This window comes from Artibeus jamaicensis, unplaced genomic scaffold (assembly GCF_021234435.1).
Source record: "Artibeus jamaicensis isolate MK-2021 breed Jamaican fruit bat unplaced genomic scaffold, CSHL_Jam_final contig_1998, whole genome shotgun sequence".
NCBI lineage: Eukaryota > Metazoa > Chordata > Mammalia > Chiroptera > Phyllostomidae > Artibeus > Artibeus jamaicensis.
This window is the reverse complement of record NW_026521407.1, coordinates 813,843-839,448: the sequence shown is the minus strand read 5'-3', so window position 1 is coordinate 839,448 and position 25,606 is coordinate 813,843. Positions and strand designations below refer to the sequence as shown.

General features: G+C 38.3%; 1 protein-coding gene across 2 annotated transcripts in view; it reads right to left on the bottom strand.

Annotated features, from left to right (window-relative positions):
• Positions 1–25,606, bottom strand: part of FBXL20 (F-box and leucine rich repeat protein 20) — a 97,566-nt gene that overhangs the window by 11,098 nt on the left and 60,862 nt on the right. For both annotated transcript variants that reach the window (XM_037140601.2, XM_037140603.2), the window contains exons 4-12: positions 23,411–23,485; positions 22,034–22,128; positions 19,587–19,655; positions 13,805–13,900; positions 11,600–11,726; positions 10,435–10,509; positions 6,800–6,930; positions 4,275–4,335; positions 3,871–3,915 (exon numbers count right to left, since the gene is read on the bottom strand). In XM_037140601.2, the coding sequence (XP_036996496.1) occupies positions 3,871–3,915; positions 4,275–4,335; positions 6,800–6,930; positions 10,435–10,509; positions 11,600–11,726; positions 13,805–13,900; positions 19,587–19,655; positions 22,034–22,128; positions 23,411–23,485 (774 nt within the window). The remainder of the gene's footprint in view (positions 1–3,870; positions 3,916–4,274; positions 4,336–6,799; positions 6,931–10,434; positions 10,510–11,599; positions 11,727–13,804; positions 13,901–19,586; positions 19,656–22,033; positions 22,129–23,410; positions 23,486–25,606) is intronic.

The following is a 25,606-nucleotide window of genomic DNA, read 5'->3' as shown; positions in this document are numbered from 1 at the left end:
TGTTTTGATCTGTTCGTGCCTGTTAGGTACGAGGAGCGGAGTCTTAGTTGTTCGCCAGGGCAGGGCCACCTAGGTCACTGGTTTGTGACGCTGTATGTGGGGGCGGGTAAGAGAGGGACAATGGCGGTTCTCTCTGCCGCTTTCCACCGCTGGGGCCTGCGCGGTCTGTCTCACCACCGCTAGCTCCTTCACCGGTTTATCTGAGCACGAATGTGTGACCACAGTCCACCCTCAGTTGGTCCGCCCACTTCTCCACACCTGAGATCTGCCCACGGCTGCTGGTGCACCTGGGTCGCATGCCCAGGGATCTTTCCTGCCTGACCCTGCTCTGCTGCTGGCTCTGCCCCTCTTACCAGTTCGTTGTTGTCAGACTTCCGTGTAGTTCAATTTTCTGTGGTTTGGCTGCATTTTGGTTGCTAAAACTTTGTTGGGGTTTTTTAAAAATTAATTGATTATTTATCTTTAGAGGGGAAGGAGAGAGGGAGAGAAACATCAATGTATGGTTGCCTTTAGTGCATCCCCTGCTGGGAACTGGCCTGCAATCCAGGCATGTGCCCTGACTGGGAATCGAACCGCAATACTCTGGTTCACAGGCCCGCGCTCAATCCACTGAGCCACACCAGCCAGGGCCAACTTTGTTGTTTTTAAACTTGGTTGTGTGAGAAGGCGAAGTGCTTCCACCTATGCCTCCACCTTGGCAGAAGTGCCCCAATTATGTTTCTTAATACCTGTACCTTTTCCCTCATTCTCCTCCTTCCCCCTCCCTGATGATTACCCTCCATGTGATCTCCATTTCTGTAATTCTGTTCCCATTATAGTTATTTGCTTCTTAAGATTCAGTTGTTGATAGTTGTGTTTGTTGTCATTTTACTGTTCAGAGTTTTGATCTTCTTTTTCTTCAATCGGTCCCTTTAACATTTCATATAATAAGGGATTGGTGATGATGAACTCCTTGAACTTGACCTTATCTGGGAAGTGCTTTATTGGCCCTTCCATTCTAAATGATAGCTTTGCTGGACAGAATGCTCTTGGTTGTATGTCCTTGCTTTTCATCACTTTGAATGCTTCTTGTCAGTCCCTTCTTGCCTGTAAAGTTTCTTTTGAGAAATCAGCTGACAGTCTTATGGAAACTCCTTTGTAGGTAACTATTTGCTTTTCTCCTGCTGCTTTTAAGATTCTCTCTTTATCTTTAACCTTTGGCATTTTAATTATGATGCATCTCGATCCTCTTTGGGTCCATCTTATGCGGGACTCTGTATGGACTTGTATGCCTGTTTTCTTTCATTATTTTTTCAAGTAAGTTTTCAGTTTCTTGCTTTTCCTCTTCTCCTGCTGGCATCCCTATGATTCTGATATTGGCACTTCTGAAGATGTCCCAGAATCTTCTTATTCTCTCATTTAAAAAAAAAAATCTTGTTTCTTTCTTTTGTACTGGTTGACTGTTTATTTCTTATGTTCCAAACCACTGACTTGAACTCAGGCTTCCTTTCCTTCACTGTCGGTTCCCTGTGGATTTCTCTTAATATCACTAAGTGTAGCCTTCATTTCTTCTCTTAGGCATTTGTCATACTCAGTGAGTTCTCTGAATATCCATATCACCAGTGTTTTGAGCTCTACATCTGATAGATAGGCTAGCTATCTCTGTTTCACTTAGTTCTTTTTCTGGAATTTTGATCTGTTCTTTCATTTGGGCCACATTTCTTTGTCTCCTCAATTTGGCAGCCTCCCTGTGTTTGTGTATTAGATAGAGCTGCTTTGACTCCCCGTCTTAGTTTGTAAGGGGCAGAGCCTTAGGAATTCACCAGGGTGGGGGGAACCCTCTTCGCTGCTTTGTGGTGCTATATGTGAGGGAGGGGTCAGAGAAGGAACAGTGCTGCTTGCTCAGCACTTGCCCCATTTCCGGTCACTTTGCCCACTTCCTGTATGCGACTGGTGCCCCTCTAGCTGCTGCCCTGGTGTTGGTTCCCAGAGTAGGTGGGTTTGCATACATCCTAGGACCATGGGTGCCCTTGAAACACTCTCCTGAGAGACTAGCAGTTTCTTCTACCACCCTAATACCCACGGGTTTTTACAGCCATAAGTTATGAGGCTTTATTTTCCCGGTGCTGGAACCCTGGGCTGTGTGATCTGGCCCAGGGCTGGGATGGTTTTCTCCCCAGGTGTTCTTCCTGGTTTTTATCTGCCACACGTGAGTGTGGGACCACCTGTTCTGCCACTTCTGCCACCACCTCCTTGCTGCTGTTGCCTCGCCACTGCCACCACACTGCGTCCTCTCTGCCCCTGCTCCCTGTCTCTGCCCCTCCTATCTGTCTGGATGAATGTTTCTTCTTTCAGTCCTTGGTGATCAGACTTCCACAGAGTTTGATTTTCTGGCAGTTTTGGTTGTTTTTGTTTTGAGGTTAGTTGTGATCCTTCTTATGGTTGTGTAAGGAGGCAAAGTATGTCTAGCTACGCCTCCATCTTGGCCAGAAGTCCTAGTATCCTCTAGTCTTAATCTTTGAACAGGTCTGTTGAAAACTGTTTTATTTTTCAAATGAATGAAAATCTGTGCACTAGTAACTTACCCACTGGACTTTTTGTCCTACCTCCTTAGAACTATCACAGAAAACAATCATATTAAGACACTGTTCCATAAAAAAACATTAATATGAATGTCCTCAAATTTTTAGATGGTTGACCTATTTTTTATAAGCCTTGCCAGGATTGATATTTTGGGTGTCAGTTTTCCCCCAAAGGTGGCACAAAGGGCTGCTGAAATCTGGGTTACCTATGAGCATTCAGGAAGAAAAAACTCCTAACAGCTTTTTATAGTTATTTTAGGACAAAAAGTAAATCAGTGCTTCTTTTCAAATTCTTCTAACTCTTGAGATATACTATTCTAATATATACAGCTTCACAGGGGCTAAGAAATATCAAAAGGGTGGGAGGGGGTCCTGGGGCAGGCAGGTGTGCGCCCATCACTCAGGACTAACACCAGGAAGGATGCACAGGACACTCAGGCATGTGCAAGAGATAAATGAACATAAACAAGTTTTTAGTTCAATACGAACTAACAGCTACTAAGTAGTGTCACATAACAAGCAATTAAAAAAAATTGACCTCAATGGTTACCCAAGTATCTTCTTTGTTTTTACCATTAAAACAATTCACTGTTCTTCTTTCTAGTTTCTCCCCAATCAACTAGTCTTGAAGGTCTTAAAATTGGTAAGAAAAGAAACTGTTGCTAAGGAGATATTTGGTTGCCTGCCTGAAGGACAGGGTTCCATACAGAGTCAGGTCTCCTGGGCTAATGATGTAAGGGGTCCACCATCCAGTTAAGCTAAAAAGGGACAGTACTATTCAGTGTGATGGGGCTTTAATTATTTACTAGTATCAAAACCCTGTAGGTCTAAGGAAGTATCTATGTAGCTTTAAACAAAATATTTTTTATTTATTTATTTTTAGAGAGAGGGGACGGGAAGAAGAAAGAGTGGGAGAGAAATATCAATGTATGGTTGCCTCTCATGTGTCCCCTACTGTGGACCTGGCCTGCAATCCAGGCATGTGCCCTGACTGGGAATCGAACCGTGATCCTTTGCTTCACAGGCCTGCACTCAATCCACTGAGCTACATCAGCCAGGGCTGTTTGTGGCTTTAATGTTTAGGCCTTCTTTCTTCCCCATGGCAACCTGGTTGATGGCATATATTTCCCCAGTTCCTCATCACACAGCCATGAGTTATCTGCCTGGCATGTCTGGGGGACACCTCAGGAGACAGTCAGTGGGCTGCCAGGCATGACACTACATCAGGGGAGGGAAGTGGACGTTGCCACGTGCACGTTATCCAAGTGTCTATTGTACTGTATTTCCGAATAAAAACCCACAGTCTTACCTGAACACACTCTTCTAGGTCCATCTTTTCAAGCTCATGGCAATTCTATAAGATACAAAAGCAAACATTACAATACAAACATTTAAAATATGGGAAAATATAAGGCTAGAAAACTAAGTGGTATTAAGTATCAATCTGCCTGAAAGCAAACACCCTCCCCCTTGCTCCATTACACTGGTCAAAGACAGTCATAATCCAATGTATGCCTGCATTTCTAGAGCAGTGTGTACTCTACAAGCCTGTAGCTGCTGCTGCATGAGAAAGCTCAGGAACACCAGCTGCAGGCCAGCCGCCTCACATGCCACTTCCTCAGTTCTCTGGCTAGTCCACAGCTCCCTCCTTGCTCATTCTTCTGAAATAAAAATCCCAAACAAACCTACACAGAACCTGAAGAAAATACTTACCCTGGCCAGTGTGGTAAAGCCCACATCTGTTAATTGAGAACACCTTGCCACTTCCAATATTCTGTTAAAAAACAAAGCGAAAGTCAAGCCCTTGGTCCCTGAAAACTACATTTATTAAAACAGCAAGAATTTAAGAAAACAACCTCCTATTCCCTAAGGAATACATAATATAGAGACATTAATAGCTAAGCGAGTCTGTATACAGATCTTGCCATTCACTTTCACTGAATCACCATAAAGTAATCTTATAAACAGCACATTTCAGAGGGATGCAATCAGAAGAATAGAAGTTTGTAGTTAACACCAAAAAGCATGAGAAATGCATTTAAAAGGCTTCTCCATGGTACACTGCTTACCCCCAGAGGGCAGCCTGTTCCTAGAACGTGGAAATGCAGATACTCTGTTAATCTGTTGCTAAAGTAAATTATTCTCTTTCCCTATTTTACACACAGGTCTACTCAGATTTAAATAGATTTTTAAAATGTAATGAAGCAACCGGTTAATTACAGAACTATCCCAAATATGAAATTCTGTATCTATGAAAAAATACCCTTAAGCTTCCTCCCGTAGGCTCCGAGGGAGGCCCAGAAGACAGGGAAGCTGAGCTGGCAGCCACTCTCCTACTCAGGAATTGCTAAACACCAACTTAAATACCAACCACAGGACTGGGAATCAAAAGCAGCTTTTCTACCCTGGCTGGTGTGGCTCAGTAGACTGAGCGTGGGCCTGGGAACCAAAGGGCTGCTGTTTCAATTTCCTGGGCCACACGCCTGAGTTGCAGGCCAAGTGCCCAGTAGGGGGCACACCAGAGGCAATCACATACTGATGTTTGTCTCTCCTTCCCATCCACTCTCTCTAAAAACAAATATCTTTTTTTAAAAAGGTAGCTTTTCTGGGAAAAGTTTGGTGGCATCTGCATGATAGTACCATAAAATATTTGTATGTTTGCTTACAAATTACTTATAGAAGTTAAAAAAAACCCAGTAATGTATAAGAAATCATTATCAACTGACAATAAATTAGAAATGAAATGCTGTATTTAATGGGAAAGCATGAACTGACTGAAGCCAACACAAGTATCACATTTGAGACACTTTCTTATCTAACAATTAGATTAACCATGAAGGAGGAGGAAGCTGAACGAACACCCCTCTCTTTAAACAAAAAGGAAATGGGCAGTATTTTCAGACAGAGTTTGTCTATTTCCTTAGCTCCTGAATAAACCTCTACCCTAGGCTTCCAATATTACTAATTTTGACCAACAAGTCTATGATCTATTACTAGTAGATCATAGAAAAGAAATTTTTTTTTTACTAATTTTCTTTTACTACTTATAGTTAGGCCCATGGCCAGGTGATTACAAAAAAAAAAAGGTTTTATTGGCTTAAATGATTATTACATGTAAAACAAATAGCTTAATGGGTTCTGGAGCAAGATGGCCTGGGTTTGTATCCTTGCTCCTGCACTTCCTAGCTGTGAGACCTTGCACAGGTTACTTGACTTCTCTGGGCTTTGGTTTTCTCATCTATAATATGGAGATAATAACAGCGCTTATATGGTGTTTAAAGATTAAATAAATACTTGTGAATCATTTAAAACAATGGCTAACATATCTAACATAAAAGTACAAGTTTTATTTTTAAAAAAACCAAAAATGGTATATGGAGATTGAATAGCGTGTTGCGTGCTTTTACAGGATCAATATGGGTTTGATACCATGCGCATGCTAACACAGCATCCTTAATAAATATTCAGCCCAATAGGTAGAGCTATAAAGAAATAAAGCTTGCTCTAAAATACCATTAATCAGCATAAAGGTTCTCCTTTGGGGCTGGTTTTTTTTTTTTTTAACACTCTCTGCTATTTATCTTGCATCATTATTACAATATAAGTGACCACAGATCAGACCTTCAAAATCTTTCTTCAGAAAGGAATTACAGATACTCCTTGACCTGTGATAGGGTTGTGTCCAGATAAACCCTTCATAAGTCGAAAATAATGTTAAGTTGAAAATGCATTTAATACCCCTAACCTACCTAGACATCATAGTTTAGCCTAGCCAACCTTAAATGTGCTCAGAATACTCACATTAGCCTACAGTTGGGCAAAATCACCTAACACAGCTTCTTTTATAAGAAAATGTTGAATATATCTGTAATTTATTATTGTGTATTGCTTTTGCACCATCATAAAGTCAAAATCATAAGGTGAACCATTTTAAGTCAGGGACTGTCTATTAAAGCATTATTAGGGAAAAAATGCCTGTCTTTCTTTCCTCAAGCAATAAGATAAAACGATTTTTTCCCTAGTATGTACAGCAGGAAGTAGAAAATGGGGACTATTATCCCTTGATGCAGGCCAATTACATGGAGTCAAATAAAGTATAAAGCCAGAAGGAGGGCATCTCAAAGGTTAGAGACCTTTTAGGGTCTACCTTAAAGATTTCAAGGTTCCAAGGAATAAATATAAGTGAAGGAGGTCTCTGTTCTTTTCTTGACTTTTTGGGCTCAACAAGAAATGTTTACCTAAGCCGTGGACAGTTCTGACCTAGAGCATTCAGGATGGCATCTGTGATGTTGGAGCAGCCGGAGGCACAGAGGGACTGTAACTTATGGCACCCTCTGCATATAGTAATGAGACCTTCATCTGTGATTTGCTAAAAAACAAGAGCAAACAACCCCCACAGATATTAGTAACTTAGCAGAACAAAAAGAAGGAAAAAAAGTTCTCTTAATGAAAATAAGTACCAAAAAGAAGTAAAAGCAGATTTAATATTAATCAAGTAGCAGATGTAAAAGAAAATGAATACACTTTGTTTCTTCCTTCCAGTTCCTTTTCATTAAGTTTGCAAGAGAATCTGTGCTGATTTGGGGGATAAAGGGAAGAAACTATAATAGGATTCTTTTTTTTTTAGATTTTATTTATTTATTTTTAGAGGGGAAGGGCAGGAGAGAGGGAGAGAAACATCAATGTATGGTTGCCTTTTGTGCATCCCCTGCTGGGAACTAGCCTGCAGGGAACCGGCCTGCAACCTAGGCATGTGCCCTGACTGGGAATTGAACCACGATCCTTTGATTCTCAGGCCCACGCTCAATCCACTGAGCTACACCAGCCAGGGCCTATAATAGGATTCTTTTACTGGGAACAGCATGGGGTGCATTATGGTGTAGATTCAATTAAATGGTTTTAAAACCTACAAAACAAATAAGAATGGCAGTATTTTAATAGTATAAACATACGAACAAATTCAAAATTGATAATAAGTTACTAAAAACATAAAACAACCTGTGGATGACACTTGCAATCTCGTATCAACCACAGATCCATTTATTTCTATATTTTTGTTTTCTAATGAAGAAATTCTAATTTATGGAGATAAACAGTTGTGTCCAACTCAAATATAGTTTTCTATGTTATAAATGGTCTTAAAATGAAAAAGAAAAAAAGATGTTACATTAAAAAAGTCAGGTAGGCTGTGGTGGGGTGGCTCAGTTGATTGGAGCACCATCCCATACACCAAAAGGTTGAGGGTTCAATTCCCAGTGAGGGCACACACCTAGGCTGCGGGCCTGATCCCTGGTTGGGATGTTTACGAGGCGGCCGATCGATGTTTCTCATTCACATCGACGTGTTCCTCTCCCCAACCTCCCAAATCAATAAGCATGTCCTTGGGTAAGGACTGAAAAAAAAACCAAGTCATGTATAATAAATGTCTTAACATGTCACATGTGATCTGATCGAATCTAGCCAGAACTTCAATTGTCCTGCTAGACTCACTAAGTCTGAGAAAGCCTCAGAAAAGCTCTCCTGTCTGTTTAACCAGGGTCCTTAAACTGCGGGGACCACAGAAAAAAATAAAATCAAGCTTTAAAGAGTCACTGCTTAAACCAGCTTTTTCTCAATATTGTACAACTGAAACAAAATACAGATAAAATAGATGTTAAGGCAGATACAAGATTCATCATAAGGATAAACTAATGGGGTAGATACACTTGCAGAAGAACTTAAAACAGTGCCATGCAAATGTGATGTATCATTACTGCTAAACGAGAGTAATTGAAATGCAAAGGGGGAAATGACAATCAGACGGGAGTATTTACCAGGCCAGTGGGACTTGTGTCACATAATATTAGTATTGTAGGGTTGTCTGTCTTTTCCTTTTTAATGTTTTTAAATTTTTTTATTGAATTTATTGGGGTGACATTGGTTTATAAATCCTTTTTGAAGTCTATAAGGAATTACTGAGGAAGAAGAGAGGAGGAAAGTCAGTCCTATTACCACTATTTTAAATTAAAAAAATAAAATAAAATTTAGGCCCACGCTGGTGTGGCTCAGTGGATTGAGTGCCAACCTGCGAACCAAAGGGTCGCCATTTCGATTCCCAGTCAGGGCACATGCCTGGGTTGTGGACCACGTCCCCAGCAGGGACGCACAAAAAGCAACCACACACTGATGTTTCTCTCCCTCTCTTTCTCACTCCCTTCCCTGCTCTGTAAAAATAAGTATATAAAATCCTAAGAAAAAGAATAAAATTTACGGAACTCATGTTTTCAAATTAGTCAAGAGAGAGAATGGGTCAAGAATGTACTTTGGTCACTTTGGTTTGTGCAGGAACGTGAAGTCCTATGAATGTTGAGAGGGTTACAATTTCCTCACATTGTAAGAAGGAAATGACAGAGTGACTCATGCCCGAATATCTGAGTGAAGGAAAACAGTAAAATAAACACATGAGAAAACTGGTTCTTTATGCTTATCAGCTATGATCTCTGTCTGTTGGAAGGGTAAAGGAAATGAAACTAAAAGAGTAAATGATAGGTATGGTATATATGTAGTATTTGTGCATGTGTGTGAATGTGCATGCAACATACTCGTATACACACATATATACAGACTGTGTGTATCTATATAAATAAAATCTGAAGATGTCCAGAACAGTTTTTTCCTGCCACTGTAAGATGAAGATTATATGCTTACAATAGTTGTATAAGCTCTTTCTCTCAGGCCAAATATTTCAGTTTCATAAATGAAATTAGGCAAATTCTGGGAGTTAGCACCTATGGCAATCAGAATTAAAAGGAAGTGGTGGTCAGAATTAAAGAAGGATGTCATTCTTTTAGTTCAGTCTCCAGAAGCCTCTTAAGCAGATCATTGTCAGAGCACAACCCTGGAAGGGCTGGAAGGGCAAGTGGCTTATATTGCACAAAATGTAGCACCTTTAAAGTTATCAAATTAAAAAAAAAAAGATTTTCTTTCTTTATTTTTAGAGAAAGGGGAAGGGAGGGAGAAAGAGAGGAAGAGAAATATCCATGTGTAATTGCACACCCCCAACTGGGGACTTGGCCTGCAATCCAGGCATGTGCCTTGACTGGGAATCGAACTTGTGACCCTTCCGTTTGCAGGCTGACACTCAGTCCACAGAGTCACACCAGCCAGGGCTAAAATTACCATTTTTATACCAAATAGCCATTATGCTTTCAAGCTGTAGGTGATTAAACAAAAAGGGGAGAGTATAATAAGCAAAAGGCTTAGTAAAAATAAGGAAAACCCTAGCCAACTTTTTTCACTGCTAAGAGAGGCTCTCACTCCAAAGCAACACACATATATACTTCTCAAGGCAATATAAAAAAGCTAAAGACGTATTGTCAATGTTCTAGGACCCTGAATAGTTTTAACAAATTCTCTAAGTAAAACTGAGGAGTTCTGGGACAGACACATAAAAATTAGTAGTCTAAAAGAAACCAAATGTGAACTACAAATACTAAATGAATATAATTTAAAGGGTACATTTTGCTCGTCATCTGTTTAGATCAGTGGTTTCCAATAGTTATGACCCAATGATAGATCTTAATTGGTGGGTTGCAATTATTTCACCAAAAATATTTTATATACTGAAATTGGTAAATAATTCTAAAAAGTATTCTAAAGTAGGAAAGAAAGGGGTAAAATTATAATTAGTATATTTGGAATTCTGAATAAGCTACCTGCTTGTCTGTGTCAAAACCCCTGGGGGTATCACCAAGCAGGTAAAGAATCAGCTGTGTCTACTGTGTCCCCAGGATTGAAGCAGAAAAAAAACACTGGTCTTGATGACTGAAACTCTTGCAGTAATAATACATAAACTGATTAGTAATACAGAAAGGCTATAGGGAGGACTGCTTACTAAGCAGGTCTGCAAGTTCAAAGTCACCAGTTCGGGACAGTGTGCACCTATGTACTTGAGGGCTTCATCTTCTAGCTAAAAGATTAAAAAGAGAGAGGAAAAAATGATTACTGACATTGATTTAAAGGACAGAGATTTAAGCACACACACTCATCAACATCTCTAAATACAGTCAAACAAGTTTCAAAGGAACCATGGTAACACAAAGGTGTAATTCATATGATTGGTATTGTGTATTTTTCTTCTGATAGATATGCTTTACAGCATTTTGCTGAGCATTTCTGAAGCTAAAAGAATTTTCACATTTCTACACTCCCTACATTGTGGGGAGCAGGAGCTGGGAAAAGAATCCACAGTTTATCTGCTGCTGGAAGATCAGTGCCAGGAATACAGTGCGGAGAACAGATGGCAAGTAATTGATTATAACGATGCATTCCAATCAATATTTTTCAGGCTTCCATTAATAACTAGAAGCTCAAGCTGTTGTTTTATGACAGTCCTACTTCCAAAGTTCTGTTTCAAACAATGGAACATCTCCCACCACGGTGAAAGAATGAGGGCATTTTTAATTGAATCCAAGGCATGGTTTTAATAACCATTAGAAAAATAAGGTAATAAGAGCCTAGCCCTATTTTGACAGTCACTTCTCAACCCACTAATTTCCATGCCAATTCTTTCCAGTAATATTTTTAATGACAAAATTAGTTGGATTTGTAATGTGACCGGCAGGAAATAAGCATCAGTGCTGTAAAATGTAGGTTTGCTGTACACTTCACACATTTAAGAAAACCTTCTGGTGGTTTAAAAACAAGTGAAAACTGCTAAGCCGCCTTCCTTGCCTACCCGGCTCAAGGTCTCAGGCAGGAAGGACATGGCAGGCTTTCTTTCAGATTTAATGGTGTGAAACCCTTCTTGCCTATAATGCTTACTCAAAATGAATTTTGTCTCCCCAGGATGCCTCCCCTAAAAACAAAAATTTATATTTGGTCAGATGTTAATTCTTCTCTTCTCTCTTTTCTACTCTAAAAAACCCCACTAATCTTTGATAAACATGTTCTTTGGTCAATAATACAAAACAATTACGTATTCTTTAGATTAGTATCTTGGGGCTGCCTGTAAAGTTTATGGTTTCTCTATCAGAAGCACCACATGGAGTATTTATTACCTGTGTGCAGCCTTTTAAGAATAAGGCCTTGAGACCCCCACAGCCTCTTACTAGTGCTTGGATGCCATCCTTGGTTACTTGGTCACACCAGGAAATGTTCAATTGCTCCAAAAGTGGACATCCCTCACTTGGGATAAAAGAAAATGAAACAAACATATGACTAAATCCAATTTCAAAGATACCAAAGTCTCATTTTTATTGGCCATTTAGTCAGGAAATGGATAGAGCCCCATGCTCTCCCACAAGAATATACATATTTATTTAATGTCGATTTAGAACACAGGAAATCCCATAATAAAAGCAGGTTTATCTGTCTGTGGTGTTCATGTGGAACTCTATCACTAGGAGAGCTAGCTCAAATCCAGCTTAACTAATAAGCGCAAACCACAATACTGTTTTACAGATATAGATTTTAATGGAAGTTTATACACTGCAAATTATATTCTTTTTGCACTTATCACATATTTATAAGTTCCCTAGATGGAAATGAAAATTAAGTTGACTTGTTCAAGTTAACCAAGTAATTAATGAAGAGTGTAGGTCAAATCCAGATTGTTTATCAAATAATGCTATTACTTATCAAAGTACTAACAAGGACATTTAAACTTTTGTTTAAAAAATTAAGAGAGGGTCTGCAAATTTTCCTTATCTGGGAAGTGTTTGACGTACTATTATTTCCAGAGGCTGAATTTAAAATATATTATATTTGATCTCTGGCTTCTATCAAATACTAGCTTCACCCTTGATCTTTGATTTCAGATTTGAAGTACGGAAGAGTCCCAAGCCCTACGACATTCTTTGGAAAACACCGAGTGACTCCAGGCAAGTCACCTTAGGAAGTCTGCCCGGAACCTCTCCTAATCTAAGATTAGCCACAGCCCTTTCTATGTTCTCCCCAAACTGCTGCACTTCTATCATCACAGACTTAACCACACGGTGAGATGATGACGTGCTTAGTGATTTTTTCTCACACCGGACGACTCTGAGCAACATAAGGGTAGTGACGATATCTTATTTAGTCATATCGCATGGTTGAATCACACTGCCTGGCATTCAAAAATGTTTTAGACTTTCTATTTGTAAAGAGTCTGTCTTATCTACATCTACCTCACAAGGTTTTCAAAGAAGTTAGATAATTTATGTGAATATGTTATAAACTATAAATGTTGTTGTATTATTCTATTACCCTATACAGTAAATCTTAGATACATATTTGCTTAATATAAGAAACAACTAGATTTTTAGATTACTTACACTCTACTTAACTAAATTTACATTTCTTCTTTTAATAGCTTAATGCTCACTATTTATAACTGTAACCAATATATGGGGCCATAAAAGGGTGATAAAAAGTAAAGTTATGGGTGTGGAACAGACTGACAGCTGTCAGAGGGGAGGGGAGAACTGGATGGAAGAAGGTGAAGGGATTGGCCCAAGAACACTCCATATGCGTAACCCATGGACGCAGACAACATGTGGTGATGGCCAGAGGGAAGGGGGTGTGGGCTTGGGTGAGGTGGGCAAAGTGGGGGGAAAGGGAGACATCGGTAATAGTGTCAACAATAAAGTTAAGAAAAGTAAGGTTACAAAGAAAATGGGCATTTCATCTTCCTTTTCAAGATACATATTCTCTAATGTATTTTAAAAAATACATTAACATTAAAAAATTAAAACTTATTGAGTACTTACACTCAGTAAGTGCTAAGCAATTTATATATATTAGATTGAAACAGATAAAATTTTCATTTATAAGACAAATGCTGTTGGAACATTGGCAACGTTATACGGTCTAGCTTAATATTATCAAATACTGATAATATTGTTTAATCCTAATAACAAATCTATGAGATGGTAAGGAAAACCTCACAAGGTTTACATTTGCCCAAGGTACCTGGTCAATAACCTGACTCCAGAATACTGTTTTAATCACTAAGCTATAGTATGTGTCATTTTTGGGGAAAGAGGGGAGGAAGCCTTCATAAAAATCTAACCATTCATGTACAAATTGTACTACTCTGTTCAGAAATCCTAGTTACCTCTAGTCATTTTACCTGTCTGCAATTTGGCCTACTGGTAAAACAAAAGATCTATTCTAAACTGTAGTGTATATCCATAAAACACAGTTTCCTTCAATTCCAACTTTATGTCGGTTATTAAAAAAATATCTGTTCTGATTATTGGATAGTCTTATTATAAGAAATTTACCTCAGAGCTTTTAGAGACATGTTTGTTATTGATGTACAGGAAGCCAAGTCAAGGTGCCTGAGTTTGGAACAGAACTTGCTAAGGCTAGTACATGTACTGAAAAATGAAAAAAGGAGAAAATAATAAACAAACAAATAACACATCCTTAGTACATCATACACGATTCTCATTAAACACATGTGTATACATAGTAACTGTAAAATTTCCATACCCCCAGTAAGAGCAGTTATAAATGCTGGGATCTTTCACATTAAAGAAGAGACCAGTGCCATTTACAAAAGATAAAAAAGGCTGTCATACATGAGAATTTACATGAGGGAAGATGGTACTTTATGGTAATACCTATTAACAGCAAACTGCGTATGTGCCGATAATAACTCTGCATGCATTCTGCAAATCCAGGAACCCCAGAAAGCTAGTACCAGCTAGTCAGCAGACACGAAGACTGAAATTTCTGCTCAAGATAACATTTTGCATGGCAGTAGTATAATTGGATTTTTGCAAGATATACAGAGGATGGATCAATATGGGGCTGAAACAAGCTAGGTTATGTAACATTACTTCCTACTTTCCTTTATGAATATCTTATGGCTCTTTTTCTACAGTGGTCAAGCTCTCAGTTTAATTTTTTTAACTTACTATGAAAAATTTCAAATATACACAAGAGTGAGTAATAGAAAAAGCAATTATGTATCATCATTAAGCTTCTATATTTATCAATATTCTACTATTTCTATTTCATTCATTTCCCTCCTTTTTTGATTCTAGCATTTTAAAGCAAATCCCAGACATATTTCACCTGTAAATATTTCAGGACATATTTCTAATGGATAGGATTTTTTTTCTTTTTTTAAAAATTTTATTTAGTTATTTTTCAAGTACAGTTTTTTGTCTATTTTTCCCATCCCAGCCTCCCCCGCCCCTTGACTAATGGATAAGGATTTTAATTCCTTAATGTCTGATATCCAGACTATATCCAAGTTCCCCCAATTCTCTCACAAATGCCTTTGTCAATTTGATTTGATCAAAACAGGACCCAAATAAGAGCCTTACACTTTATTTGGCTGCTATGTTCCCTAGGTTTTTGTGTGGACCTATGCTTCCATGTCTCCTGGCTGGATGCCTAGGAGAATTACTAGGTCCCATATACTAAGTTTATGTTTGATTTTTAAAGAAACTGCCAAACTGCTTTCTAAAGTGGCTGTACCAACTTCAGATTCCCACCAGCAACCTACAAAGGTGCCAGTTTCTCTACATCCTTGCCAACACTTGGCACTGGTCTCTCCTTTTTTGCTTATAGCTATTTTAGTGGGTATGGAGTGTAATCTTCTACTGGGGTTTTATTTTGCAATTGTGTAATAAACATACAGCATTGGCTAGAATCTCCAATAGAATATTAAATAGAAATGGCAAGAGTTAACATCCTTGCCTTGCTTTTGACCTTAGGGTGAAGGATTCAGTCTTTCAGCATCAAGTATGATGGTTAGCAGTAAGTTTTTCATAGATGCCTAATGACCAGATTGAGGAAACTCCCTTCTATTCCTAGTGTGTTGAGAATTTTTTATCATGAATGGGTGTTGGATTTTTTTCAAGTGCTATTTCTACTTAATGATATACTAGTTACCTACTGTTGCTTAACAAATTATTCCAAAGAGAGCGGCTTAAAACAACAAACACATATCATCTCACAGTTTTTGTGGGTCAGGAATACCGGCACAGGCCGCTTAGCAGGGTGCCTCTGACTCAGTTCTCTCACAAGGCTGTAATCAAGGTATTGGCCACGGCTGTAATCATCTCAAAGGTTAACTGGGTACAGCTTCCTTTCCAAGTTCATTTAAGTAGCTTTTGGCAGACCTCAGAAGATCCAAATCCAAGTTTACTCATTTGGTTTTTGGTAGGTTTCAGGTCCTCACTGGCTACTGGCCAGAGACCTCAGTCCCTTGCCACTTGGGCCTCTCCACAGAACTACTCAAAACGGGGCAACGTGCCCTACTCCCCACCAAGTCAGAGCCCTGAGAAAAAGGAGAGTAAGACAGACGTTGCAGTCTTTTTGCAACTGAATCTCCAAAGTGACATCCGATCTCTTTTGCAGTATTCTATTGTTAGAAATGAGTCCTTCGGTCCAGAGAGTGCTCCAGGGCAAAGGATCACACAGGGTGTGAATACTAGCAGGAGGCAGGAATTACTCGGGGGCCATTTTATAGACTATCCTATTGAGATGATCATGTAGTTTTTGTTCTTTTTCCCAGAAGGCAGTAAATCTCACCAGTTGCCTACTGTTGTACAGCCCACAGTTCAGGAATGGTTCTGATATTTTTAAATGGTTGAAAGAAAATGAAAAGATACTATTTTGTAATGTGAAAATTCTATGACATTCAAATCTCAGCACCCAGAAATATGAAGTTTTACTGGAGCACAGCCATGCTCATTCGCTTATGCGGTGTCTATGGCTGCTCTTGTACAACATTAGCAGGTTGAGTAGTCGTGACAAGGACTGTACGGCCAACACAGCCTAAAATATTCTTATTTGACCCCATATATAAAGTTTGCTAGCCCCTACTTTATTCTACTAATTGAGATATTATATTGATTTTCAGATGTTAAAACACACGTGTATTTCTGGGATAAATCCCACTTGGACATGATCCAAAACCCTTTTATATGTTGCTAGATTCAGTTTGCTAAAATTTTTTAAAGTATGGCTGTGGCTGGTGTGGCTCAGTTGGCTGGTGCATTGTCCTGTACATCAAAACGTTGGGGGTTCAATTCCTGGTCAAGGCACATACCGAAGTTGCCAGTTCTATGCCCAGTCAGGGTGCATACAGGAGGCAACCAATTAATGTTTCTCATTCACATCAACATTTCTCTCTCTCTCCCTCTAAAATCAATAAATATAAGAAAAAATAAATATTAAAAAAAACAATAAAGTATGTTTGTATTTCTGTCCTTGAGAGATATATATTGGTAGAGTCCTTTTTATTGTGATGTCTTTGTTTGCTAGCTTTGGTATCAGAAAAACACTGGCTTCACATCAATGAGTTATGAAGCGCTTCTCTCTCCCGAAATGAATGAGTTTAAAGATTGGTATTATTTCTTCAAGTATTTGATCACAATTCAGGGAGAACAACATATATATAAAGAAATAATACCCTGGCAACTCTTCAGTTTACAGTTTCCCAAGCATGATTGTTCTTTCCTTATTAGACATTCTTGGCCTAGCTTTGTGGGGCCTCAGTATGTGCACATGTAGTTTACCATTCAGTCAAATCTATGTAATTCCTGTAGCCACTAACTGAGTAGTTCCTCCCTCTGGAGACACGAATTCCAGCCACCTTGGTCTTCCTGAACTCTAATCTCTTTCTCTTCAAATCAGCCAGAATTTTGTGCTCTGCTTGAGTTCCTTCTCCTTGTACCATTATTTGGAAAATGTCACCAAGCAGAAAGCCAGGGTAATCACAGGGCTCGTGTCACATGTTTCTCATTCCTGTGCTGCGTGCTGTCCAACATCTCGAACTGACTGCCTTCTCTGTTTTGTGCAGTTTAATTGCTTTTTATAGCAGGAGGGCAGTTAACTGTCATGGTCAGAAGTGAAAGTCTCCATCTTTGATTCTTAAAGTTTGTATCTTTTTCTTTTATATTATGTTTAAACTAGTGTTTCCAAAATTACTAGAATGAGCAAAAATCTGAACACTGACCAGGAGCTACTTGCTGATTTTAAGATATTTGTTTTCCACCGGAGTGATAAAGTTAAGGTGTTTTTGTTAAAAGCCTTTTAGAAATGCATATATGATATTTAGGACATTTTTCAAAATAAGATAAAAAGAAGGAGTAAGATGATACAAAACTAGCCATAAAGTGATCATTTCTCAATTATCAATTTGAAGATGGCTGATGGACTCACTTTTGTCTACTTTGGCATATGTTTAAAATCTGTTCTAAGAAGTCAAAAGTCAGTCAGTCTTTCTGGTGGTTATAGCTGCAACTTGACATGGCTGGGCTCATGTTTTGTTTTCAATTGATTTTTTAGTTTAATTCATATTTTAATTATGAAAAACATTTACATGGGTATGAAAGTAAAACTATGAAAACATGATACCTCAGAGGTCTTCCTTTCATCCCTGTCTCTTCATGTTTTTTCTCTCCCCCATAAGCAACTATTTTTATTAGTTTTTAATTATGTTTCCATTGTTTCTTCTATAAAATATTAATATAGACATATATTTGTATTCTATCCCCTGGCCCTACAAAAGGTATCTTTTTATCTTTAAAAGTTCCTCTGTAGTTTGCTTTCTCAACAGTATGTCCTGGAGATCACTCCAGAGAACTACAAAGATTTTTCACATTGCTTTTTAAAAAAAATATTTCATTTATTTGTTTATTTTTTAGAGAGAGAGGAAGGGAGAGAGAAAGGGAGAGAAACACTGATCAGTTGCCTTTCACACGCCCCCAACTGGGGACCTGGCCTGCAACCCGGGCATGTGCAGGCTGGGGATGGAACCAGCAAACTTTCAGTTTGCAGGCTGGCACTCGACCCACTGAGCCACACCAGCCAGGGCCTCGGTTCCTTTTCTTAACCAGTCCTCTACTGAGAGACATAGGATTGTTTCCTGCCTTTTATTAAGAATAATGCAGTATTTGTTGTTATAAACAGTAAAAATGAATATAGCCTTATACCTAAATCTTATATTTTTGCCAGTGTATCTTTGGTATAAAAATTTCTAGAAAAATGTGTAAATTATGTTACTTTTTAGATACCAAATGTTCAAATTCTAAGTCTCTATAACATTAAATATTCAAAGGAAAAACAGAAACAGGTTAATTTGTCTAAAGTAAATGTTAGGCTACTGGCATCAAGCCCCAACCGGGTTGGGGCTGAGTAACTCACCTACTTATCAAAGATTCCCAATCAATCGCAGGAGTAATACTTAGTAAGATAAATTAAAAGCCATAGTCCTTGTCTTTCAAACACTTTCTTATATTAAAAGTTAACAATATTGTGACCTCAAAGAAAGGAATAAAATAAACAATGTCTATACCCTGTGCTTGGAGTATCTTCCCCTCTCCTTCACTCAAGTTCTAAAAATACCACCCCTTTTATGAGGACTTTGGAGCAGGAAGATTCAGTGAGTAATCCGGGCCCTGCTCTGTGAAAGCAATGCTTTTCCAATGACTTCACCTCACTTCACTATAGGCAACAATTTCCCTACATAATACTGAAACGTTATTTGATACATGTTATTACCAATGGATATTCTTGGGCTTTTTTATGTTTACCTTCGATGTCTATTGTGTTTGTGATTATACATCTCAAGAATGAAGGACCAAGTTTTATTTCTTTTATGTTGTGGCCAACACAAACACAGTACATTTAAAGTTATTTAATGAATGCTGTCAATATCAGTTATCACAAGCTGTTTAGTCTTGTTTTTATAATTTACATCTTTTAATAGAATTGTTTGTTTACCTTTTCTGTGTCTTTTGAATGATAGCTACTAGGATCTTCCTGAAATACAGGTTTTCCTAGTAATTAATACATTATTATTATCCCTACTGCATATTCACTACAATTTTTGAGTGTTCCTCAAAATAGCAAAATAGGATTTGGGCCAGATTCCAAAATAAATTTATTTCATTTCTACTCTAGTGTCACTTTCTCCTTTTAAAATATCTTTCTTCTATAAAACCAACATGAAATTTGCTAAGTATCACAGCCTGCATTTAGAGCCAATGCAGGTAAACACGAGGGGCAATGACTTACCCTCCTTAAACACAAGATACTTACGCATCTGTAGTCTTTGTACATCCATTTAAATTTAGTACTTCAATGTTCCTACAGTTCTGTGCAAAGGTCCTTTACAGGAAGGAAACAAAAAGGTTTGAAATGAAATATACAACTCTGGTATTAAGAAACTGACAAAAAAGATATATATTATTAATAGTATTGATAGTAGTACAAAAGTTGTTCATAATTACAAATAAATTTTCAGCCATAAACTTTTAACATCGATTTTTTTGTCAAGCAAGGTTAAAATCACCTTAATTTTGAGTAAACAAACAAAATTACTCAAGGCTTCAAAAGAACTATTTATAATATAGAAAATTTGGCCTTTTTGGAGGGGGCACTTGTTCTTGTTTTATTCTTTTTTTCCCCCCAAGAAATTTTTATTTTATTTAAGTTTGCACATATATTGGCATAAAATTATTTTGAATATATTTTTTGATTTTATTGATTATGCCATTACAGTTGTTCTATTTGCCCCCCTTCATTCCCCTCCACCCTATACATCCCTCCCCTACTATTCCCCCTTTAGTTCATGAACAGGTGTCTCAAGTTCTTTAGATTCCGTATTTCCCCTACTATTCTTACCCCCCCACCTATTTTCTATCTACTGTCTATGCTACTTATTTTCTATACCTTCTCCCCCTTTCTCCTTCTCCCACTCCCCTGTTGCTAATCCTCCACGCGATCTTCATTTTTATGGTTCACTCCTGATCTAGCTGTCCTCTTAATTTGCTTTTGTTTTAGGTGTGGTTGTCGATAACTGTGAGTTTACTGTCCTTTCACTGTTCATCTTTTTTATCTTCTTTTTCTTAGGTAAGTCCCTTTGACATTTCATATAATAAGGGCTTGGTGATGATGAACTCCTTGAATTTGATCTTATCTGAGAAGCACTTTATCTGCCCTTCCATTCTAAATGAAAGTTTTGCTGGATAGAGCAATCTTGGTTGTAGGTCTTTGGTTTTCATGACTTGGAATACTTCTTTGCAGCCCCTTCTTGCCTGTAAGGTCTCTTTTGAGAAATCCGCTGACAGTCTGATGGGAGCTCCCTTGTAGGTGACTGTCCCCTTAGCTCTTGCTGCTTCTAGGATTCTCTCCTTCATTTTAATCTTGGCTAATGTAATTATGATGTGCCTTGGTGTGTTCCTTCTTGGGTTTAACTTCTTTGGGACTCTCTTGAGCTTCCTGGATTTCCTGGAAGTCTATTTCCTTTGCCAGAACGGGGAAGTTCTCTTTTATTATTTGTTCAAGTAAGTTTTCCACTCATGGCTGTTCCTCTTCCCCTTCTGGCACCCCTATAATTCTGATGTTGGAACGTTTAAAGATGTCCTGGAGGTTCCTAAGCCTCTCCTCATTTTTTTGAATACTTGTTTCTACATTCTTTTCTGTTTGGTCATTTTTTTCCTCTTTCTGGTCCACTCCTTTGATTTGAGTCCCAGTTTCCTCTCCATTATTATTGGTTTCCTGTGCATTGCCATTCACTTCAATTAGTTTAGCCTTCATATGTTCCTCTAATTTGTGACTAAAATCAACCAGTTCTGTGGGCATCCTGATCACCAGTGTTTTGAACTGTGCATCTGAAAGTCTGGCTATTTCTTCATTGCTTAGATTTATCAGCTCTGGGACTCTGAGTTGTTCTTGTGCCATGTTTTGATCTGTTCGTGCCTGTTAGGTATGAGGAGCGGAGTCTTAGTTGTTCGCCAGGGCGGGGCCACCCAGGTCACTGGTTTGTGATGTTGTATGTGGGGGCGGGTCAGAGAAAGGCCACCCAGGTCGCTGGTTTGTGATGCTGTAGGTGGGGGTGGGGTCAGAGAGGGACAATGGCGGTCCCCTCTGCTGCTTCCTGCCACTGGGGCCTACACTGTCTGTTTCACTGCTCCCTCCTTCACCGGTTTATCTGCACACAAATGTGTGACCGTGGTCAGCCTTCAGTGAGTCCGCCACCCCACGCCCTCAGTGAGTCCACCACCTTGCGCCCTCAGTGGGTCCGCCTGCCTCTCCACACCTGGGATCCGCCCACGGCTGCCGGTGCGCCTGGGTCATGGGCCTGGGTCAGTTCGGTGGATCTTTCCTGCCCGACCCCGCTCTGCTGCTGGCTCTGCCCCTCTTACCGGTTTGGCTGAAGGGTTCGTTGTTGTCAGACTTCCATGAAGTTTAATTTTCTGTGGTTTTGGCTGTGTTTTTGTTGCTAAAACTTTGTTGTTTTTAAACTTGATTGTGGGAGGAGGCACAGTGCTTCCACCTACACCTCCATCTTGGCCGAAGTCCTTGTTTTATTCTTAAAACCACATATCCCATTACTTGGTATTTTTGTGTTATAAGCAGTGTATGTGTATTTGGGCTCAGAATAGCCTAAAGAAAGTTGTAACTTGATAAACAGCTTAAAATCATGTCAGCCTTTTCTGGTCGAGGCGGTCTTGGAGATGGGTCAGTCGGCAGTCACGTCCTACCTTAACGCATTGTCTCCTACTCCAAGACACCCACGAAGACTTAACTTCCGTAAAAAGCCCCCACATCTTTTTGAAATATTCTCCACTACCCGGCCCTGTAAAAAAAAAAAAAAGACAGTTAAACAAAAAGATATGCCATCACACTGATTTTGAAAAGAATACAACCTCATTTTTAATAATTCAAAAACCAAATTAAAGGCTTAGTTATTAATTAAATAGGAAAATTTCAACTTACTGTAAGAAAGCTTTCCTGATTAATACATCTACTTGAAACATGCCTAAACTTAATACTGTTATTTCTTGTACTCAGTTTGTAAGATGTTCTGTATTTGAGAAAACAGTGCTCTCTGTAGTTCTCTCGTACCTGTATTAGGATACATGTCTGTGTAAGGTCTTGTGTCTGTACTAAGGCAGACTGCCCCTCCTGATTAAACTGCCGCCGCTGAAGGACACTAACCCCTTTACTATGTCTGTCTCCTTCCCCAAGTGTTCACTATAGCCCTGTAATTGCAGCAGAGACTGAATGAGCACCTGACAAAAAGCTGAATGCCTGTAGGGGCCGCATTGCTTTAAATATTCTCCTCCATAAGGATTAGTAAATTGTGAAAAACATAAAAATCCAGCTTAATGTCACTGAGTATTATTTTAAAAGCACTTTTAAAGATAATGTGAGGCTTTTAAAAACTTTACATGGAGCTTCAAGACAATTAAGTTCTACTAGAACTTAAAAAAACAAACGAACTATAAATCTAATTTAACTCTCATTTAATCCTTTTAACACAATGAAGAATCTATTATTTCCATTATTCTGGTAAGAAAACCAAGGACCACAAAGCTCAAATTGAGGTTAAAATAACTGAATAAGCCATTATGTTTCTCTACTTTAGAAATCATAGGCAATACTAAGAGATAAGATATAGAAGTGAAGTGAGAAGGAAAATAATTCAATAAATGACTTTCTCTTTCATTCTCCACGAGCACTATTTATAGGTTTTTCAAGAACAAAATGCTCATCCTAAAAAGAATTTATGAAAATACCATACCCCAACAAGTTAACTTGACTGATTCTTCAATAAACAAATATAAAAGACTTCCCTTAAAATGAGCAAATACAGGTTCAAATTTCCACAACAAAAAAAAAATTTTTGGTCCTATTAATACAAACAATTTAGTATCATTTCAATAAAATACTTCTGCTTACTTTAAAAAACTGAGCAAGTTCTTGTGAACACTGCGGGCTCCCATGAAGTTTACATGCACTAAAATTAATAGTTTGTCTCCCCAGGGAAAGGAGATCTGGACGGTTGGGGCTAATCTGTTCCATGCTGTAATTACATTCTAACATGAGAAATGGGGCCACACGCGACATAATTATACCTCGATGTCTCTCTGGAAATCAAACAGGTCAATTCGCTGCCAGTTACTGCCATCCAGAGCCAGAACATTCCAGGCCTGTTTTGAAGAAAAAGAGACAGAATGAGCAGGAGGCAAAACAAAAGGGGAAAGCAAGCAATACTGGAGTTCACAGTTCAGTCTACTAATGACTGACATTGACCAAAACATTTCTCAGCCTCCCACCATTAACTCCCAGTAAGTCAGCCTTCTTATTCGTACTTTATTCTCCAATTAGAGATCTCAAAAACGAGTGGATACAGAAACTAGCAGCCATAAAAGATCTCAACGGACTGGAGAAAGGACAAACTATATTAAGTATCATAACCAGAAACTGTTTTCTAACTGGAAGATTCTAGTTTCTAATCCAAAAATGAGATAGTTCAGCTGATGAAAGTCTGTTACTCTATCCCTCAACAAGGATCAAATGAGGGTGAAACCAAAGAAAGAGGACACAGTCCTCTGAATATTCTATGTTCCATATATATTTGGTCAGACTTGAAACTATGATATGGAGACCTGGAACTTACAAAGGTCAGTATCATTTCTCTGTACACCTGATAGAGCTTAATACTTTCCTCAGATTTAATGAAAACTGGCACTGCGCTTTCTTTTTTTTTTTTTTAATTAAATACTCAGGCGTGTTTTTCATTTGGCCACCTTTCCCTCTAACTGGATTCAGTTGGTAGTTCTGAAATTTGAGAGTTTAAGACTTCTCATACATTTTGTCAGTAAGCTAAGAGGAGGCTTTTCAACTTTTCAGAATTAGGTGAAAAAATGACTCAGTAAGAGTTAATTTGTTGTGGATCATTATGTATTTTAATCAGAAAGCCTTTCAAAGTTTTCCCTATTAAATTTAAAGTAGAAACAAAAGTTTTAATATTGTTGAGCTGTTAACTTAGAATATTACCTCTTACTGTAACAATCAAAATGCAGATTTGATACTGGAATTTTAAGAAGGAAACTGTGTGTACACTTACTGACCCCCAGATAAGTCTCACACAACAAGCAAGAAATATGTTTTGCCTGGGGTATGAAAGTAAACGAAGTTTACTGTTATTCTAGAACTCTTCAAGGTTTTGTCCGGGGTTCAATGTTACTTTTCCTTTTGTAGCTTCCTGTTTTTCCAATGGTTTCTTAAATGGTTAGCATGGGAGACAAGAGATAAAACTTTTAAAAGTTCATACGTTTACTAGATTCTTGGGCTAATAAATATACCCTAATTTGGTTTGATATTTCTCATTTCCTTATACCACTTTCTCCAGAAACAGGAAACATGCCAAATTGAGACTAAAATTAGAACAGGTTCCCTTTCAGAGTCTGTTTTTTTAAAAAACAAATTAATTAAATACTGCAAGTACAGAGAACAATAAGGTAACTACTGATGTACTATCCAGATTTAATGAAAACTGAAATTTGGCACTGTGCTTTCTTTTTTTAAAGTTAAAGCACATTAAAAGGAAAGAGAAACCTGCCAATGAAAACAATTAAAATTTGCTCAAATCAATGTTGCTAAGATGAGATGCTGCAATTAAACATGTTTAGACACTGGTCTGAGTATACTGTTTCTCAACGATGACCTCAGCTTCATGTGGAGACAGAAAGGAAACCCCACTCATTTGTATCTAGGGCAACCACTTAAATACCAGGGACAGAAATGTCATAAATCATCCAAACACTACTGATTGTTTCCAAAATAGCTGATGCACAGATTCAGTAAGGCTTTTAGGATGCAGAAATTACATTAAAATTAGCCAGACTGGCAAGTTTTGTGTTTTTATTTTTTAAGTGGTGTCAGGAAGTGGAAGGAAAACCTGGGTCGGACGACAGAGATAAACGCCGTGCTCTGTGATACAACCGTTTTACAGATCCAACACCCAGGACTGTACCACCGTCCAGTTCACAAAAAGATGATGATGACAGGTACACATTCATTTTATTAAGTTAATTATTATATATCCATATTACAATAGAGAATAGGAATGGTTCATAAAGCAATGTTTTTCACAACAGAGATTCTATTCTTTGTATTAGTGGCAGCCAATAAGATCATAATGTTTCACTATTTTGTCACAGCGATGTTAACTGTCAGAAGTGGCTAATGAAGTGTGATGTAGAAACTGACTTTGAGAATGGAATCTAGTTGGCTCTACAATGAAAAAATAATAAATTTTACCTATC